At 43.1% G+C, this 16,002-nt stretch overlaps 1 protein-coding gene across 3 annotated transcripts in view; it reads right to left on the bottom strand.

Annotated features, from left to right (window-relative positions):
* The window catches only part of CEP350 (centrosomal protein 350), a 49,496-nt gene extending 34,045 nt beyond the window's left edge, over window positions 1–15,451 (bottom strand). For all 3 annotated transcript variants that reach the window (XM_075833141.1, XM_075833140.1, XM_075833139.1), the window contains exons 1-9: window positions 15,352–15,451; window positions 10,279–10,361; window positions 9,850–9,893; window positions 8,144–8,258; window positions 5,583–5,748; window positions 3,234–3,682; window positions 1,130–1,243; window positions 842–952; window positions 430–738 (exon numbers count right to left, since the gene is read on the bottom strand). In XM_075833141.1, coding sequence (XP_075689256.1) covers window positions 430–738; window positions 842–952; window positions 1,130–1,243; window positions 3,234–3,682; window positions 5,583–5,748; window positions 8,144–8,258; window positions 9,850–9,893; window positions 10,279–10,357 — 1,387 coding nt within the window. In that variant the 5' untranslated portion in view covers window positions 10,358–10,361; window positions 15,352–15,451. The remainder of the gene's footprint in view (window positions 1–429; window positions 739–841; window positions 953–1,129; window positions 1,244–3,233; window positions 3,683–5,582; window positions 5,749–8,143; window positions 8,259–9,849; window positions 9,894–10,278; window positions 10,362–15,351) is intronic.
* Between the last annotated feature and the right edge of the window lie 551 nt (window positions 15,452–16,002).

A 16,002-nucleotide genomic window follows, 5' to 3' on the forward strand; every position in this document is an offset into this window, starting at 1 on the left:
ACACGGCAGAGCAGGGACGCCCTCAGCTGCCTCTAGCAGCTGAGAGCAGGGAGATTTGACACTCACTGCTCTGTTTACTTATCCTGATGCAGTGCCGTAAAAAGGCATATGCATCAGAATAAAGCCCGTTAGTGGCCGCCGTTAAAAGGCGTATTGGCGGTCACTAACGGGTTAATGGCTTAAAGTGAAAAACTTACGTAAGTTTTTGCTTTTCAAGACACAACGCCACTCTAGTCCATGGACTGTGTTTGGTATTGAAGTTCAGTGTAACAAATTCAAGTGATTGTGGCTGAGCTGCAATATCAGAAACAGCCCAAAAACAAGCGTGGCACAAAAATGGGTGTGAGATGATACAGTCATAGGTCTGGTTTCTAGATGTCTGAGACTTCTGGGCAACAAGAGGAGCAGATAGAGGAAGTTTCCACCAACCTTGATTAATGAGCCTGTCAACATCTTCCCTTGGTGCCTCTTTGGACGAAGCTTTTTTATGAATGAGTCGATCACTTGACTTGGGGCGCTTTTCCTTCTGTCGCTCACTGGGCCCAGTTCTATTGTCAGAGTTTCTCTCTTTTGATACCGGTCTCTTGGCAGTCTGTCCATCAGTCGATGAACCCACTTTGCTTGATTGCTGGTCATTAGACTGAGACTTTGATTCTTTGTCAACCTTGGGTGCAGGGCCTAAAATCTGCTTGATTAATTTCTGTCCGTCTCTCCAAGACGACGTGCTGATTATATGTCCTGTAAGTTTTGTAGAATAAACAATTACACTTACAAAATAACAGCTACAGATGTATAAAACATGTAGAATAAAACAAAAAGCGTAAGATTTATTTTTCTTTACCCATCTTCCCATCAGGACTTGCTGTTCCGCCAGTTCCTGCCAATCTCTGAACTTTCCTCACTGGCCGGGATGTTCTCTTTGACTGTGACTTCTCATTTGGTGACGTTCCCTCTGTGTGTAAAGATTAACTATTATGACTCACCTCAAAAAATGTATTCGCTCTGTCAATCATTGAGCATTTAATTCCTTGGTCCTCACATTTGTTAACATGTTTCCTACCCTTCAAAAGTTGCCTTGTGCCAATCCCTCCCGGATATTTCCTCTCAATACAATACGCTGAAAACTCACCCTGGAATGAAGCGGGCAATGTTCCATGTAACTGCGCGCTGAGGTTCTGAAATTGAGTCTCCTGCCAAACCTTGCCATCTGGAGTACGAATTTTTGTTTCTGGAGGGTTAAAACCTATGGGGGTAAAAAAAGAAGAAAATTTGTCATTTCCTGTCCTGCCAAAATAAAACCCAAAAGAAAATCAGACCATGTGCCGTGAAGAGGGGCCGTGAAATGTAACAATCAATATCAGATCAATCTTATGTTATGTGATTCATACAATGTCATCCTAATTAACCCCTTGAGGACTGGGCCAATTTTGGCCTTGAGGACATGAATTTTTTTTTTTAAATGTTGCCTCTTTGCTTTCTGGCGGCCATAACGTCTTTATTTTTTGATTTACATAGCTGTGTGATGCTATGGGGTTGTTTTTGCAGAGTTTTACTTTATGTAGGTGCCTTTTTTGTACATTAATTTATATACATATTTAGGCTATGTTCACACAGAGGTTTTTTTTGCAGGCGGAATTTCTGCCTCAAAATTCAGTTTGGAAGTTTGAGGCAGATTTTCCTCTCCCTGCACGCGGATTTTCGCTGCATTTTTCACCTGCGGCCATTGAGCACCGCGGGCATAAAATGCAGCGAAATACGCTTGCTCTGCCTCACATTGAAGTCAATGGGAGGTCAGAGGCGTAAACGCCCGAAGATAGGGCATGTCCCTTCTTTCTCCCGCGAGGGAACACTACACTGAGATAGAGAAAAGCATTACTATGCACACCAATATGGAATTATTTATCCAAGTAATTAATTTATTTATTTGTAGCCAGTGACAGTGCGTGCGACGTTTCAGTCAAAACCTTGACCTTCCTCAGGCACTTTAGTCAATGCTGGTCCTGCGTGGCTGGGCTGTAAGATTGGCGGGTAACCGCTGTATGAGGCGCTGCCTCATACAGCGGTTACCCGCCAAACTTACAGCGCCAGCATTGACTAAAGTGCCTGAGGAAGGTCAAGGTTTTGACCGAAACGTCGCACGCACTGTCACTGGCTACATATAAATAAATTATTTACTTGGATAAATAATTCCATATTGGTGTGCATAGTAATGCTTTTCTCTACTGGATCGGGTTGGGCCCCTACTTATGCACCCACACCATTACCTAGTGCTATCCGAACCTTGTAACTACACTGAGATAGATCCTAGTTCTTGCAGGCTGACCAGGAGAAAAAGCTCACCCTTTTTGGGTGGATACAGTAGGTGAAGTCAAACAAAACATTTATCAAGGCTGGAAAAAATAGGTGACAAATTAAAAGAATAAATAAGAAAAAACACTTGGAGAAAACCCCAATGGAATAATTAAAGGAATTTTCTGGTTAAGAAACCCCATTTTAAATACCCTATAAGAGATTAGAGAGTTCTGTGTTAATAGAGGGGGCCCAGTGTTCAGAATCCTCATTTATCATCCAAAGTAGGGATTGTCTACAAAAAGCATCTCTCACTCTGGAGGACTCAGCGTGTCCATGTGTATTCCATAGCCTATTGATTTCCATCAGAACTACGTAATACTAATTTCCCCTGTGGTGGCGCTGCAGGAGAATTGAACACTTGTTGCCAGGTTCTCCCAAACATTACAGCCGATTGCTATGGGTCTGAGCAGTGATACATTCCGCTAACAAATAGGAATAGTCCAAAGCAGACAACCCCTTTAATATATATATTTTTACTGGTATTTTTTTTTTATTCCAGGTGGCAGTTCTCTTTAAAAGGCAATACGGCAACAAAAAATAACAAATAAAAAAAAGGCTGGTTTACGCCTTCTGTTATGTCGACATAAATCATCAGGTTATGAGAGTTTTATTCTTTAAGCTCTTACAAATATTCTATATAGCACATGATGTAAGGCTCCACTTGTTCCAGCAGTAAACCGCAACTCTAGTTGGTATATGAGTGTTCTGGAACAACATATTCCAGAATCTCACTTACTTATAAAAGACACACATCTCTAATAAGTTAGTCAAGGTTACAGCAGACGACTGTACGAAACACGTAGACATGGCTGAGCGTGCATATCACGAGGATCGGCAGCTCAAATGCTTGTGTGCACTGCTAAGGTGGAGCTGAATCTTACCTCGATAGGACGGCGCCGGTGGAGCAGCGGTTACTTTCCTTGTTTTTGCACTTGTTGCATTGTCTGTGAAATGTATAGACTCTGGAAGACGCTCTCTGCTATCCCGTTCCTCGGACAGTTCCCATTGTCTGCGGATTCGCTCTTTCAGTTTCTCTAGTTTGGCGTCAGGTTGCCTCCTTTTTAAGGTCTCTAATCTGTTACTCAGAGGGCTGACGGCGGGGTGCTGCTGGGAAGGCTCTGTCTGTGTCGCATCTCTGTAATCATTGGTGAGGTCACTTTGAGAGCGATGTAATTGCCAATGTAAAGTATCAATGGCCAGTCTGTCATTCAGGTAGCGCACAGTGGTCTCGTCCACAGCCGAGGAGCGAGTGCTGTCAAAGTCTTTTTCATTTTGACAATAGTTCTTCAGTCCAGTTCCTGGACCTTTCTCTTCTGAAGACAGGACTTCCCTGAAAAGATACATTGGGGCACGTTTATTAATTCTTTCGACGGGATACAACTAGACCAGACAGGCGCCAAATTTATCACAGTAGTGCACGCTGTAAACACGGACAGTTTTCTCTTTCTTACGCCACCTCTTGGCTCGCAGACTTTACACCAGTATTTACCGTTAATAAATCTCACCACTGTCTCAGCCACACACTGCTCTATAGACACTTTCAAAACTTTTTGGCACAATTTGTGCCAGAATTCTGGCACATTTTGCTTCGTAAATCTCCCTCAGTATTACTAGGACAGTAATATAAAAAAAAAATCAGTTAAAAGGAATTAGTAAGAAGATAAAATTGGAGAAATAGAATTCATGTCACCAAATAAACAGCAATGTGTAATAAAGCTCTGCCTATTTCAGTTTAATTTCCTGGTTTCATAACGTTCGTTTTTCCCTCCCCATTTTTTAACCCTTTAAAGACCAGACCAATTTGAGTTTTTCATTTTCGTTTTTTTCCTCCCCGCCTGCCAAAAGCCATAGCTTTTTTTTATTTCTACGTTGACATAGTCGTATGAGGGCTTGTTTTGTGCGGGACAAGTTGGAGTTTTTCATGGCACCATTTATTGTACGGAGTCTATCAGGCGATAAAAACTACATATTCACCTTATTCTACAGGTTGATACGATTACGGCGATACCAAATTTATGTTTTGTTTTATGTTTTACCACTTTTAAAAAAATAAAACTATTTGCCATATTCTGAGAGCCATAACTTTTTTATCTTTCCATCCATTTAGAGGTGTGAGGGCTTAAATTTTGCGTGGCGAGCTGTAGTTTTCACCAATACCATTTTGGGGTACATGCGACTTCTTGATCACTTTTTATTCCTTTTTTTTGGAGAGCTAAGGTGGCAAAAAAAAACAGCAATTTGCATGATTTATATATATATATTTATTTTTTTTACGCCGTTCACCGAGTGGGTTAAATAACGCTATATTGTGATAGTTCAGACTTTTATGGACGCGGCGATACAAGTTATGTTATTTATTTATTTTTTTAACATTACTTTAGGGAAAAAATGGGAAAAGGGGGATTTTTGAACTTTTAATATATATAGATTTTTTTTGAGCATTATAAAAATATTTTGTAACTATTTTTTTACATTTTTTTATTAGTCCGCCAAGGAGACTTGAAGCAGCGATCGTTGGATCGCTTGCATTATATACTGCAATACTAACGTATTGCAGTATATCGTGATTCTGACAGTTGACAATGTGATTCTGATAGTCTGCTTTGAAGCCCTTTATTAGGCCCCGAAGCTGCCATAACAACCACTAAACTGCCGATCGTACCTAACTATTTAAATTCCGCGATTGACCGTGGCATTTAAGGTGTTAAAAGGGCAGAATCAAAGTGATCTTTGATTCCGCGCGTTGCAGTGAGGTGTCGGCTGTGTAACCCGCTGAGTATAGAGCGAGCGCAGCTCGTGCCATACTTCCCCTTATCGGCTGCCGCGTACCAGTACGTGACATGTCATTAAGGGGTTAAGAGCCTTAACCTTTTTATATTTCCATTGACATCGCCATATGAGGGCTTTTTTACGTGGGACGACATAGGCTTTTAACAGCACGATTTCATGTACCATTTTATAATGTACTGCACGTCTAACGGCTTAGATGCTATGGTCGCTACTGAAAGTGGCATCTAAGGAAAAGTAAGAGTATAAACTTTTGACACAGCCGTTATCTTTATCTCATTGAACCATCTCTTTGTGCAGCGAGATTAGGTTTTGCTACGAGTTTTCGATTAATTTGTGTTCTATTATTAACCATTACGAGAACGCTTCATGAGCTCGATAGAGCCATAAACATCCAAAGCCAAAAACATTGATCTACAGCATCTGCAGTATCCAGTCCTTACCGATATGAGGCCAGAGGTTCTCGGAAACCTACACGACAGGAGCTTTTCACATTGCTGTCCAGGGTAGTGACACGTAGTGGACTGCGAGAAGACCGATCTCTGCCAGATTTAGTGGAGTGGGAATGTTTGCTGTGGTAAGCATTTGAATCGTCATGGTATCGACCATCTACAGACATAACCGAAACAAATTATGTTCTAAAGCGGATAAACAAGGGTATAAACGTTTATTTTTACAAAAAGGGCACTGGTAAGCAGCTCCCTTGCTATAATTTAGAATAAGTAATGGAGCAGAACGGGCTGGCTAACTTACTGGTTACCTGCCCATCAAGAGCCTCACTCATGGAAGCATAGAAACACATGCCCGGCCAGATATTTCAGACATAAACCCACCCCTCCCCCTTATTACAACTTTAAAACAAACCCGGGTGTTTGCCAAGTAATGCAAATGAAGTCCCTGAATTTTTACTAATTAGGGTGCAGCTCCATGTAGGCAGATTTTGTTGCAAAAATTTCTGCAAATGAAAATCATTTCCTTTCATCCACGTGAAACTTGCTGAAATCCATACACCTGCTGAAGAAACAACCACATTCGGATGAATGGAACCGATTTTCAGTAACAGAAATTTCACCAAAAATATGTTAGACTGCATCCTTATAGTGTCACAGCAGATGCCGCATTGCATACGGTGCCACTGCAGGGCATAAATAGCAGTGTGTGCCAAACAGCCAGGCACAGTAATATCACATTCACAGAACTGTCTATATCAGGGGTCAACTGGCGGACTGCAGTCCAAACCGGGACGGCAGTCATCCGGAAAGTGCTGTCGCCAGCACCGTGCATCCGGGGCAAAGTCCGGTTTTGTGGACAGGTGCCCCGGATGACTCCCACATTTTATTGTATCTAGTTACTCAGGACGCAGATAGAATTGAATACTATGGCGGTGCAGGGAGGTATCCGCTCCCTGCTCCACCATTCACCAGGCAATGTTAATACTACAGTCTATAAGATGCTGGAAAAGGATCCCTGCGCAGTCCGGTGCAATGACATCACTGCATCGCGCCGGCCTATGCAAGGATCTGGTCTCTGTGTCTCATAGGCTGAAGGCCTAACGCGGCAAAGGAGGCCTTGCAGAGCAGCGCTGTTCATTGTGGGAACAGGGCTAGGTAAGTACAAGTTTGTTTTATTTGTTAGGGGGCACTATCCACAAGGGGCATTGCGTGGCAACCTCTATAAGGGGCATTGCGTGGCAACCTCTTTAAGGGGCATTGCGTGGCAACCTCTTTAAGGGGCATTGCGTGGCAACCTCTTTAAGGGGCATTGCGTGGCAGCCTCTTTAAGGGGCATTGCGTGGCAACCTCTTTAAGGGGCATTGCGTGGCAACCTCTTTAAGGGGCATTGCGTGGCAACCTCTTTAAGGGGCATTGCGTGGCAACCTCTTTAAGGGGCATTGCGTGGCAACCTCCATAAGGGGCATTGCGTGGCAACCTCCATAAGGGGCATTGCGTGGCAACCTCCATAAGGGGCATTGCGTGGCAACCTCCATAAGGGGCATTGCGTGGCAACCTCCATAAGGGGCATTGCGTGGCAACCTCCATAAGGGGCATTGCGTGGCAACCTCCATAAGGAGCATTGCGTGGCAACCTCCATAAAGGAGCATTGCGTGGCAACCTCCATAAAGGAGCATTGCGTGGCAACCTCCATAAAGGAGCATTGCGTGGCAACCTCCATAAAGGAGCATTGCGTGGCAACCTCCATAAGGGGGCAGGTAAGCCTCGGACTTCTGCCGCAGATCCACGTGTTGGATTTGCCTATGGCAAATCCAACCCATATGAATATAGCCTGACTGCTGGTGCTCAGCTCGGACCTTCGCGTGCCAGCAGACATCGGTAAATGGACGGTCACAAAAAATAGTTGAGTACCTCTGGTCTATATCATTGTGTGCCACACAGCAGTGACCACAGTGTAGCTGCTGTTACAGCACTCACCCTACAAATGTGCCATAATAGAACGCACTTATCTCCTATATTTGAGTAACTGTTAGTAGTCACTTGAATGCAGTTATCTCCTCTGTCAGATGTGATATATGTTTAATTTCTTCTATCACGGCTTTTATGTGGTGGCACTGGATCTGGTGTGCTCCTGCCCTGTTTACCTGGGACACGGCAATTCTTCATCACACTACTCACTCCTAGAAAGTCATCCACAGATGAGAAACACGCAGAGGACGAACTGCCTGTGAGAAGAACTAACGTGCACCGGATCCAAATCAGGAAGTATTGCCCTACGAAAATGTTACGTGTTCATCCCCTGTATGTCGAATAGGCTTTTAAACATGTAATAACCTCAGGCTCTGCAGATTTCCTTACTATAATATGAAATATAAGCGGAGTAAGTTTCACGGTAAAATAACTGAAACATATTCCATACCCACTGCACTAGCAAGGCATAAAAAGAGTTAACAATAAGCATCACAGCATAAAAAAAAAAAAGGTTAGTAATATCTATACAACAAGGGTAGATTCATTGCTCTTATGAATAGTGACCGCGTGCGTGCACCTACCCTTTCTACTTATCTTGCGGGTGGCACTGCTTCCTGCTCTTTCGGTATCCATGATGGAGTCAAACACTGCACTGCTAGTGGGGGCCACATCCAGATTATTTTCAGTGTGCCTAAGCTGATAGGTGACAAATACACACACTGAAATATGAAAGAATTATAGTGGAGGAAAAATCCACATAGCAGCCATACAAGTCTTAACAGCGTAGATAACCTTATTGCACAATACAACGTTCCGCAACTTTCTAACATACTTGGGGTTTCGATTCTTCACCATTACCAAGATCTCTGCCTGTTGTTAGTGATGCAAAAAATTCTTGTTAACCACAAGAAACATAAAAACCTTCCAAATGACACAGCCAAGGCTTTTTAAGTGCATAAGAATGAACCATTTATAACGGAAATTTTGACGGGACTGCTGACAGAGGAGCGACTGGCAGTAGTGTGAACAGAGCTTAAAGGAACAGTGTCATCACAAATAATTTTTTTATATGTTAAAGATGTTAGTGCTTTAATAAAAACGTTTATTTTCATTTGTGTGTTTGTGTTTTACTGTTTCTTATTTTTACACTTTTTTCTTCCCTATGGGGGCTGCCATTTTTTGTTCCATTTCTGTGTGTGTCGATTAACGACACACACAGACATGGAGTACGGCAGCCACAGTCCCATAGGGACTGCGAACGGCTCCCGTCCCATTGACTGCCGTGTACGGCGTCTGTGTGGGAACTGCGCATGCGCCGCTCCCACACAGTCCTATTCGAAATTGGCGCCGTCCGGCGCCATTTTCCTGTGGACCGGAAGTCGCGGCCGGACAGTAATATTACTACTTCCGGTCGCGGCTTCCGGACTTGTGCACATGGAACAGCGGCAGCAAAGGGAGCGGACGGGCCGGAGGGAGCCGCGGCGGCAGGAGCAGGTAAGAGATTTCAATGTATGTTAGTGTTTGTGTGTGTTTACTACTGTATGTAAACCTACTACACTGTGGGTTACCTCAAAAAATGGCGACACACAGTGTAGGAGGTTAAACCTTTCAAACCCCTCGTTTATCCCGGCACTAGCCAGGATAAAGGAGGGGGGGATGCTGAGAGCTCACTAGAGCGAGGGCTTCTAACCCAACGTTGCAATGCTGCAATTTTGGGAACTAGCTCCATCTAGTGACCAAAAATGGGTAGTATTATAAATTAGAATTAATTTATAATATTTCCTGACTATTTCCTGACTCGTGAAAAAAATAAAAAAAATTTGAACCATGTTTAATCACCCACACACTAAATGTTTAATTTTTAAAAAAAAAACATGTTTTTCTGGCAACACATTCCCTTTAAATTGGGATTGGTTTCAAATCCACAAGCAGCATATATGTCTCTTCTGTACGGAGGGCGCAACAATCTATCAGCGTAGGTAAAACTATGAGCCTGGACCGTCTTCTTTTTAGCTCACAGAGAATTGTCTAGACTCTATACAATTGTCACAAACTGTCAGCTGTGAAAAGCTTTAGGTTTGCATGGGTTTTCAGCCTCAGGATATAAACAAGAATGTTCTCATTCACTGACAGCAAGAGCATTGTAACATATATATATATTTATTTTAAAGTTGCAGAACTTTATACAAGGTATTTGTAAAGGGTGTTTGTGTAGATAGAGCAGGCGATAGAATAGTACATGGAAATACAGATTATTGCAGCGGCAGCAATGATAAGGAATACTCACAGCAGCTTTTGTGTTACAAATAGTCTTCCACGCTTTGCTTATTTCTGTGACAAAATAAAAAAAGGATGCATTAGGAATTTACCAAGTACATTGCTGCTGCAACCTGTATGCTATGCGTACATTTATACAATAGTAAGTAAGGGTCTATAGAGGTGGGAAATACACTGCCTATTGGTTATAATCCTGCGGGGGTCATTGTTAAAGGTCGTTCTTTCTGACTCACTAAATAGTTAATTATCTTTGGGATATACAGAATTGTCGGCTATGATGGGTTACGCTGATCAAACCTATAATCTGAAATTCCCTAGCCAAGATTTTGTTTTAAAGTGACCGGCAGAACGAATACAGTAGTAAAATGAGCATGTAAAGATCTCTTCTGAGCCCGGCAGGCGTCAGTGCGGATACAACTGTCATTGCACTACAGCGAACCTTGAATAGTCTCCCGGGATGACCGATGAGGTAGATCCTGATAAAACGTGGACGTCCTCCATAAACTCTTCTCAGCCATTCATCTACAAGTGACAGAAAAAAAAAAAACATGCAGTAAAATGACCAACGTTCTAACGGCAGAAAGTGAGAGTTGTATTATCCCACCCGGTCACACATCCCCCACCCTTCAGTACTGGCCAATTTGTCATAAGATCCACGAGGTTGGACGTTCTCTGCAACAGCTGCTCCAGACAAGGATCCAATGCAGACTATTGGATGCTGGAGGTTTAGTCAGGGACAGCAGCCGGCAAAAGTGTAACATGACATGCCGGGGGCGAAGCTTCTGCCAGCGGGCAAAAATATAAATGCTGCATTCAATTTTACTGGGACATTTGATTTTACATGGCAACCAAAACGGCAGCATTAGAACGGTCACAGGGGGCGTCACTTCTTTCCTAAAGTCCGAAACAGTATATCAGTGCTGAGATGTGTTCCCTATTCAGCAGATTGGCAGTTCCACATTTCGGACAGGCCAGGTGAGCTGTAATAGCAGACGTATCTGCCGTCAGTGGCACCCAGGTTTTCCGGAAATAGGTACAACTATAAAACGGCTGAATAGAAGAATATTTAACAACTCCAGGATGAAGATTTACTAATGACTTATTGGTGAAATGTGTAGTGTCTACCGGTCATGTGAAAAAGCCACTTTTATCTACTAATTTAACTCTTTAGGAGCATTATTTAGATGCCCACCCAGAAGTTTTGGGGAGCTGCATCCAGTAATCAGCTGTAATGCCCAGGGCGAGGAACTCTCGGTCAGTCATTGGCTCCACTCCGAGCAGCTTCTCAGAAAGCAGCTGCAGGTTTACATCTAAATTCCTGCTTACTATAGGCTAAAGAGTCTGGTGGGCGGTCCTACTCCATGATTGACAGACTTTCCTTTATAAGTGCGCTTACAGATAGCTGTCAATCACTGAGTAGCACCGCCCACCGGACACTAGCCAGCAGTGAGCAGGAATTTATACTGAATTTCCACTTTCTGTCAATGATATACTTCCCGCATATCAGACAGTGTGTTCAATGTGACAGGTTCCCTAATAAATGAAACGTAGCCGAATATGGAGTAGGCAAGTATTTCTAGAACACGTCAGGAGAACTGACCGGACCTCTTTAACACATCAAGGACCAAGACATTTTTGCTTTCGGGGCCACTTTTTTTTTTTTTGTTTAATTTCGACAGCAACTTTTTTTCATTTTTTGTTGACGTAGCTTTATAAGATTCTGCCATTGCATCTACATTCTTAACAGTTTACTATAAATAGAACATTAGTGGTATAATACGGGTTCTTACGGTTAAAGGGATACTAAATTTTGTTTAACCAAGAAAAAATGTTTTGATTTTTACATGTGCGGCTTTATTTTATGTAATGTTTATTTTTATTAAAAAAAATTGTTGTCTTGCTAAGGGACTTTAACTTTCGATTTTTAACTGTAATGTATGGAGTATCTGTATATTCCAATATATGACTGCCTGTTAGGTATGCCCTAACCGGTATCACTACTGAACAGGCCTGGGAGCCTTAAAGGGGTTTTCCCATGAGGGACATTTATGACATATCCACAGGATAATGTCATAAATGTCACATCGGTGCAGGTACCAGAGGTGGGACCCACATCTATCTCTAGAACGGGGTCCCCTAATCCCTGTACTAGCTTTCTGTGCTCACGCTGCCTCCCGGCCACTTACTGATTACACAGTTGGAACCATGTAATCAGTGAGTGGCCGGGATGCAGCTTGAGCACAAAAAGCTAGAATGGGGTTTAGGGGACCCCGTTCTAGAGATAGGTGCGGGTCCCGCATCTGACAGTTATGACATCCTGTGGATATGTCATAAATGTCTCTGATGGGAAAACCCCTTTAAAAGGGAACCTGTCACCAGCATGTCACCTATTGAGCTTTACTTATCCCTCACTGGCCGCTGCTATCAAAAGTTCATTGCCGTTATCCCCTCTCCTAAACTCCTCCTCCGACTGTAAATAACGGTCTGCAAACATACTGCGCCTTTTATCGTAATAATCCGGGGTGCCTTTATGCGCACACACCAGAAGAGGACATCAACGCACAAGCGCGGGATGTTGTGTGCTGGGGGAAGGTGACGAGCTGTCAATCAAAAGTAAGGAGGCGGGGAGAACTCGGAAAGACTTGAGGAACGAAGATATGACTTATGCTCATTAGCATACAGTTAGAGAACACTAAAAAGCTGAATACTAAAGCTACTGAGCCGACTAAGAAGACAATTATAGGTTATATAGAAATAATTTTTCACCTACTACCACCAGGTAGTGCTAGTTTAATAGATAAAATGCTGGTGACAGGTTCCCTTTAAGGTGGATTTACAAAGGCAGATATCGCCCATGTTCACAACTTTTAAAATGAGCAATGATTGTTTAGTATGGGAACGAGCGATCGTAACTACGCTCGCTCGTCCTCGTACATTGGCATCATGCCTGCAACACATCTCCCTGTTTACACAAGGAGAAGTGCTGACAGCAACAATGATTTTTTTGTGCTGCATAAAAGATGAGATGAGATCAGCTGACGAACTGATCAGCTTTCCTGTTCATCGACTGATCATTGAGCTGTTTACACAGGGCAATGATCAGGAACAGGCATTCATATGCCCGATCATTGACCCTTGTAAGGCTCCTCTTACATGGCACGACATGAGTTGTGTAAACAAGCGCCGATCAACGAGACAGTTCACCGATAGGCGCTCGTTTGCTCCTTTCACATTTCTATCGTGTCAGCAGCACATCTCAGCAAAGGGACTTTACTAAGGCCCCAGGATATCAATTTAACGATCGCAATGCCAGGGCTGATGGCCATCAAACAAAGGAAGCTCTTGCTTTACACTTCATAGTCGCCGCGATCGGTACAGTTAAACAGTGGCGAGCGGCTGTCCTCCCGCTATTTATTTGTACTCGCAGCATCTAAGTAGTATAAACACATTGCCGTTCCCTCGCGATCTTCCTAATGTAAATGTCCTTCATGGTGCTTCTAGTCAAGGCACATTTTGTACTGTACATTTACATCATGCAGCACCAACCAGAAGACTTGACAACCCCTTTATATTTAGGCACCTCCTTTGCATTCTGACATTTATTTCCCAATTGTTTTGAGAAAAATAACATTTAAGAACAAAGAGCTTAAAAACAAAGGCACAAAGCTGCATCTTATCTTGCTTATCCCTCTGCCCAATTCTGCATTACAAATGTTATAATGTGGCAATAGACATTGAAAGTGTATCGGTTACCAATTTATGGGATGTAATCAGTATTTTTTTTATGATTTTGCCCTTTATGGGTATTCAGGTAAATTATGTTTTGAGTGTTTCTTTGTGCATTTTTCAGTAACTTTCACTTTAAAGTTAATGAGTCTTAAGAGGTCGGCTTGTGCTTGAATGAGTATTAAAAGGCTAAGTAAACGCTCGGAAACAGCAGAATACTGTGGCCCTTCTAGTCAGCTGCTGACACACAACAAAGTGTTCGAACCGCAGTTATTAAAGAAAAGGTGGCATCTAATATCAACTCGTTTTATAAAATGAAGCCAGATCAAACAAGCGTTGCCCGCCATTGATCCTGTAATCGACACCGGCAGAGGACAGGGCGTCTGTGATGCTGACAGATGGGAGAGGAAGAGCCCAAATTATGAGCAAGTGAAAGCAAGCTCAATTATTTCTTACAGATCAGTCTCACCCGGCCATGAAAGGGACTTAAATGACCAGCGTTTATACTGTAGTTACACCTCAAGCGTCATGACAAAATGCTGCATTTACTTTCAGTGTTATTGCTGTAACAGAAATCAGGCTTTTCAGAAGATCCCTGTGTAAATTAAAGCAGGACCAGCAATCAGATGACCACCAACCATTCAAATAAATAGCCAACAATGTAATACATGGACAGGCCGGGTCACAATATCCTACCACGCGCCCCACACCGTACCTCAGATTTTATTTAGACAGAGGGAAGTCTAGGGGAGAATATGGGACCTCTCAGAGGCACCACAAAGAGCGGAAGGGCCTAGAAGACAAACCTGTAGGGACTTGTGTGCCGCTGTACTGGTCCACGTGCATGACCCCATAGGCTTTATATTCATAGTGTATACACTGCGGGTTTTCCGTACGGATTTGTGAACAGGAAAATCTGCAGAATAATACAGTAGCAGCAAAGTGGATGAGATTTTGACAAATCTCATCCATAAGCTGCAAAACGCGCGCACACACCATTTGCTGCAGATATACAGATTTCCCTGCGTTTCCCGGTTCTTACGTGCGGCGGACTTTTCCACAGCGTATACGCCCTGTGTGAATGGACCCCAAGATTGCTGAAGCAGTTCTTCAGTAACGAGGCCTCCCGGCGGTTCCTGCAGTAAATTATCTAGTTTTCCAGGAACGCATTACTCATGAACTTCATCATAATTTCAAGTTTAAGAAGATTATCCAATATAGAGATTTAATCTAAACAAAAAGATGGAAGTGTCAAGATTAGCAACCATCAAATCTTACAATAAATAAAAACATTAAGCAACTTTGCACCTACTGCTCTTATGCTGACCTAGGTGTCTCCATGGTTACAGACGACAAGCAAATCTTGTGTAGTCTGATCCTGCAGTCATACTCCGATCTGTCTACTACAACAAACTGCTCTAATAAATATTTTGGGAAATCCAAATGCAGAAAATGTTGGCAGTGACCCGCAGAAACTGTCTAGTCCATCTGTCCGATATGCTGATCGCGATATTAGCAGCAGAACCATCAGTCGGTATACAGCACGACTATGACCGCTGATGCTGGACCTGTCACTGAGTATCACACGGTGGAGATCATAACGTCTTCAGCCCTGGAGCTGCACTGTTCTTACAACCTTCATGACAACAACCACCTAACAACAAGCAGCACTTCTATATAACGAGACACAAAGACAAGTGACACCACAGCAGGGAAGCTCTGATCAGTGGCCGGAGAACAGCTGGCACCGCGTCCGCTGATGAGAGCTCCCGGTCCGCACGCTAACCTCTGTCCTCGGTCCACAGGCGATTCGGTTCCACTTCTAGTCCAGCTCTCTTCTGCTCCTGGTAACAAAACTGCTTCCGCTTCCGGGGTCGCGTCCTGCGCTCTCATTGGCCAGGAGCGATGGGACGCTAGTACGCCGTTACAACAGACATTCCAAAAGCGCCAGAGCAAGCGGGAGGGTAACGAATTCTCGCGAGAACGCAGACATCTCATTGACGTCATGCTGAGGGTGCCATCTTGGTTGAGGCATAATTCCGTTTATGAAACATAGCCTATGTTGGTCTCTATTCTACCCCCTAAGTACATCCAAGGTTGCCAACTGCCAGGCAGGGCACACTTTGATCCCTATATATATATATATGCATTTACATATAATTGTAGGTAATTACTGGATAGCCGGAGGAGACAAAAGTATTATAAAAATGGCTAGAAAAAAAATCTGGAAAAATAACTTTCCTATGACATGTCTGAATTTATTATAGGACAACGATTTTAATTAAAGTCATAGCTGATCACATTTAAAAAAAAAACATTACTAATTCTGTATCTTCGGCTTTGGTCACATACTGTTTCACTTGAATAGGACGGTGGTGCGGTACCTTACACGGCCGCTACAAATGTAATGGTGCGTCAAATGCAAACATAAAGAAGC

Source organism: Rhinoderma darwinii, chromosome 7, assembly GCF_050947455.1.
Source record: "Rhinoderma darwinii isolate aRhiDar2 chromosome 7, aRhiDar2.hap1, whole genome shotgun sequence".
NCBI classification, from domain to species: Eukaryota; Metazoa; Chordata; class Amphibia; order Anura; family Rhinodermatidae; genus Rhinoderma; species Rhinoderma darwinii.